Source organism: Glycine max, chromosome 18, assembly GCF_000004515.6.
Source record: "Glycine max cultivar Williams 82 chromosome 18, Glycine_max_v4.0, whole genome shotgun sequence".
In the NCBI taxonomy this organism is placed as follows: domain Eukaryota; kingdom Viridiplantae; phylum Streptophyta; class Magnoliopsida; order Fabales; family Fabaceae; genus Glycine; species Glycine max.
The window spans coordinates 57,327,748-57,333,060 of record NC_038254.2 but is presented as its reverse complement, the minus strand read 5'-3'; the positions used below and the strand labels follow the sequence as shown (position 1 = coordinate 57,333,060).

The following is a 5,313-nucleotide window of genomic DNA, read 5'->3' as shown; positions in this document are numbered from 1 at the left end:
GGATGAATCAAAAAACATTTTGGCTATGTTAAAAAAAAAAAGACTAATTGAAAAATTAGGTCAAAGCTGAAAATTTAATTAAAACCATACCCTGCTGAGCGCATGGCTACAAGCACTAACATCCCTATTGTAAAACTTCGTTTCCAACGACTTCATCTGCTTTAATTAAATAATGCATATATTCGCAAAACTATATATAATGCTCTTATGCATCCACAGAGACATTCCAAATGGTATATATCTAGATATATCTTCCACAACATGTATATCCAGATTGGTACGTGTCACCAAATTTTTGGACCACTAGCTAGTGTGCTTATATATGGCAGAGCTATGTTTAGGGCATATAATGCCCTTCTTCAAAATATTGCCAGAGAAGGAGACTCGTAAACTAACACCTGGTTTTGCAGTAAATGGTGTGATTCAGAACATTGTAGAGCTAGAATTTTTCATCCAAACTTGTTCATATATATAGTCTTGCAAGATTTATTATTTATCCCTTTTAACACAATAAATTAAATTTTAGAATATAATAACATATCATATACTAGAAAAGAGAGTATATATCTATTTACAAACTTAATGAGCAAACTTGAATAATTTATTTATGGGGTTTTTATATAATCCCAAAAAAAGTCATCCCAAACAAAGATCGATATTGTACATGTATATTGCCTAGCTAATACGAAGGAGTATATAATATGAAATTTAACTATCAAGATTTATTTGATCAGTTGAACCTATAGCAATAGCAACTGAATTATATTAATTCCCTTGATGAGTAAAAGTAAGATACGAGGCTATTTGCTACCTCTAGGGCATGAAAGAAGCCCACCCCGGAACACATGAGCACACTCAAAGATACAAGGACTAACACCCCTAATGCTACAATGGGTCTGAGCCTGAGGCTCATCAAATAAGACTGCAATAACTCCATGGCATGAAAAACATGTTGGTCATAATAATGAGCATAGTACTGCTTCTCCCACTCCATCCAATGAGAAGGAACCTCTTGATTCGCCTCCTCCATCCTCTTCATCTCCTTTATACGCCAACGCAGCACTATCATGCCCTCATCAACCAATCTCCCCCAACCATCCCCACTTTCGCACCTCCTTCTAACCATACGCTTCTGGCTTGTTAGGTTAACGTTCTTGGAAATCACTGACCCCCATGAAAGCTTGCAGCATCCCAGATTTGTAGCTTCCATTGATAATCAAAAAACAAAAAAAAACACCTCTATTAAATCGTAAACCTTAATACTTTTTATTGATACATGATGGATGAAAATTGTGTTTGAATCGAATAAAATTATTATAAATGACTTTGTATGAGACTCAAACTTAAGATCACCCGCTGAAACAACTTTACGCTAAATTGATCAATGCTCGGGTTGTATGGATCTTAAACCTTAATATATATATATATTGCTAATAAGTTTTGGAACGATGTGAGTAGGTAAAGCCATGTTGTTAGAAATTATATATACTGATGATATATATAATTATATATAAAGGATGCAAGCAAGGGATTACTTAAGGATATGATGATCTATCAAATCAACCGTGTTGATTGGAATTTTATCACCAAAATACTATGCAGTTACGCGGATGTACCGCCCGCGCCGGTTAGTAAACTTTAGTTGCTTAGTAATGTTGCTTTCTTGAAGTCAAAAGAAAGTAATCAATGCTCAACACAAAGAACAGTTTGGGGCTCGATCATGAGAATACTAGACTTTAACAAACAGAAACCCAATGATTAAGGAAATAAATTTATTGAAGTGTTGAAATTATGTGCTCGATCTTTACATGTCTTTTTGCTGCGTGCACCTAGCTAGCTAGTTGTAGGAAATTTTGTTTCATATATTTTTTATTATATTATTAGTATATAATTAATTTTTATCGAAAAATCTAAATAATTACTTTTAATAAAAAAAAATTCTCTTTTAATTACATTTTTTTTTCATTCATAAAACTCAAATTCAAAACATTATCACTCATATTAACTATATATATTTCAGTGGATCCCGTAACATATACAGGAAAGAAAAAAAGTGTAAAAAAAGACTGCTATCGGATCAATGGATATTGATACAAATTAGTAGCCAAAACCAAACCTTATGCGTAAAATTGCTTGAACCGACCAGTCGACCACCCTAAAGTTCAGAACAAAACCGACATTTGGTATAATATATAAACAAGTTGGCCGGTTTTGGCTGTATTCCCATATGGTACTTTTGAGAAGCACGCATGATATTCAATCTTTATTTGTTTTAATTTGCGCTGTCTGTATATGCTCGTCATTATTGGTAGTTGTTTTGTTGCCAATATATTGATTTTTTAAAATTAATATATACTTTTTTAAATGTTAAAAATTAATTTAGTATCTTAGTGTATGAAATTTAAATTTTATTATTAATAATAATTATACGTACTGTGGTCTGTGGGTGAGTAGCTAAGTGTAAAAACACAAGTATCAATAATTTTATGATTCACTTGACTTTTATCTCTATAACATATACGTATCATTAATATTAATATAAGCATTCAGCAATGTGTCTCTCAGTCGTTAAGAAAATCGTAAACCGCGTGTTTAATAGATATGGACCGAAATGGAGATGTCCATTTCTGAGAGAAATGGAGAGGATCCTGACACCATTCTGCCTCTGTCTCACTTAAATTCAAGTGGGTGGTGGATTGGACATTTGTTCCCATTATTTTGAATGATTTTTTATAATTATTTTTGGAGGACTATTAGCAATGTAACCAAAGAAACAAATTCGTTATGCCTTGTTTTTTTTTTTTTTTGTAATTATTGAAATTATTAGCGGAAATAAACTCTTCCCTTAATCCACTCATTTTGTTGCCTTGGTAAAAGGATTCAATATAGCCCAAGTAACGAATATAGTTGGAAAATGGGATTCTGAACTTGGCAAAGGAACTCGGTAGAATAAGACATGAGGAATGGGAAGTCACTGTTACGGGTGTTAGTGGTGTTCCTAGAAGTTACTTACATTCAGTTACATATTTAATATTGTTAGTTTGTTAGTTACTGATATTGTTACTTGATAATTGTAGTTACTTGATAAATAAACTCTATAAATGGAGTATCAGTATACCAGATTAAATCATTGAATTCAATATGATTTCCTTTGAATTTACCCTCGATCTCCAAACTCCCAAGCTTCCCTTTTCTTTTCTCCTCCTCCTTTGATTACCAATAGTCACAGTTGAATGGACTCCAAAGATGATCAATTGCAAGTCTTCCTAGAGAACAACCAACTGCATCACACATAAATTCTACCCTTCTGGGTAACAGATTAAATGCGTATTCACACTTCTGGGTAACAGCATTACATTTATATAAGTAATGTGATAGTTAATCTTGCTTGGAGCAGATCACAGACTGGGTTTACACCCAACCCGAGTCACATTCAGATCTGCATACTGAAAAGCTACAGATTAATGACATGCTTTGTGAGCAGCCTGATGAGTAAGATAGGCCTCATATCTATATTCCATTTCTAAAACAAATAGGAAATCCCACCCTCCCCCCTTGAAATTAAGAAAACGAACGGGTTTTATAATTTCTAGGCGTATGCTACATGTCCCAACTCCCAACTAATCAGTTGAGTCATCTTAATTTTTATAGTAATTTTCCTAGTCCGTGTAAGAATGAAAAATGTTTCCACCAAGTTTCTACTAGTATAGAGAAGTAGCTTTCAAGTTCCAAAGAAAAGAAAGTAGTAGAGGACCCAATCTCCCAGAAGAAAGTGAACTAGGAAAGACATTGTGATAGCTTTAAAGAATTAAAAGGGTTAGAAGATAACTGTGGTTATTATGTCCCATGATAAACAATCTATTTAATGGAAGTCCGTCTATACCTCTCAACTCTCAAGTCTCTAGTATATCACTAACTCAGAACTTTAGCTAATGAAAGGAATTTGGTATTCACCATATAATTAATATTGGATATAACAAGTGCTTGATAATGGTTTTTATAACTACATACAAGTCCTTGATATCGGATTTTGAAGTAAGAAATTAAAGATAACAATATTTATAACTTAGACATATTTTTGTCTTCCAAATAGAGTAAAAACGTCCATGAAGATAGGGAATTTAAGAAGAGAAATAAACTTGGTCAAACAAACCAGTTTGTCTTCACATAATTGAGAACAACTAATCTAGAACTAGCAATAATGCAAGTTTTTTGACCTGGAGTGTTAATTAAATGATTTGAGATCTTTGGAAGAATTATGATTTCACATCAAATGTGAGCTTCTGAATTAATCAATAAATCTAGGATAACTTCTCAGGAGGAACAAATATTATCTTTATGTGTACTCAAACAGACATGATTCGTGTAGCAACAAATTAGGAGGGACATTCCTAGTTAGCTCAAGGTATCGTGAGGTAACATAACATTAGAATAATCATCACATCCCTTTGTAATTTTTCAGTACAACAGCAAAAGGCAGCTTTTAACCCCCGTTCAGCACCAGTTAACTCAGAAAATTAGCAGCCATACAAATGAAACATTGATAAAAAAAAAAAAAACATTCTAGAGATCTGGCCACATTCAAGTACATTTCAAAAGCTTAAATAGACACAGAATTGAAATACTACAAACACTTAGCTATGTTCAGATAACTCCAGCTTACTACAGTTAATAGGTGGTATATCTTTGTCTAATCGGGGTCAATTATTCGAGTGCAACATTGAAGATTCTTTGACCAGGCTTTTAAAGGGATTATTATTTCATGTCAAAAGTCAATATATATTTTTCTTATCAAATTTTTAAAAATAAAATCAAAAGCTAAACCACAACAAAGTGCAAGGGCAAAATAAGTATGAACTGAGAAACGAAGTGGGGGTAACTCCAAAACGGGCAGTGTGAAATCGACAAGCAAGAGGGTGATTGAGTGCAGGGTCGAATTGGGTTTTGCAGTTCTTGCAAGTTTTGAGGTTGATGCTGCTGCTTTTCTGGTTCAAACTTGAGCAACACCGAATAGATGGGTATGTGAATGTGCATGTGTTGTTGGGCTTTGATGAAGTTATGCATTGAGATTGCAGAGCTAAAGGTAATTTGTTCCCATGAAGAACAGGATGATGAGAAAAGGAAAGAGCCATGGATGGACCTATCACAATACAGATATAATAAGAATTGTATTGCTACTTTTCTCTCGTTTTGGTTTGGATTCCCTGAGGCTTGAGCTATGTTTTCAGTTTTCACTGTAATGAAATGTAAGAATTAAAATTTGTATTAAGTGATTAACCTATTCATTAACTTCCTATAAAAAAAAAAAACCTA

At 33.3% G+C, this 5,313-nt stretch overlaps 1 protein-coding gene across 1 annotated transcript; it reads right to left on the bottom strand.

Moving 5' to 3' along the window:
- Positions 1–760: 760 nt before the first annotated feature.
- LOC121173983 (uncharacterized) lies at positions 761–1,210 on the bottom strand. Its single transcript, XM_041011864.1, has one exon. The coding sequence runs from the start codon at positions 1,208–1,210 to the stop codon at positions 761–763; it is 450 nt and encodes a 149-aa protein (XP_040867798.1).
- Between the last annotated feature and the right edge of the window lie 4,103 nt (positions 1,211–5,313).

What these genes read in the sequence shown, in the direction of transcription:
- LOC121173983 (XM_041011864.1), bottom strand. Translation starts at nt 1,210, where the DNA reads ATGGAAGCTACAAATCTGGGATGCTGCAAGCTTTCATGGGGGTCAGTG.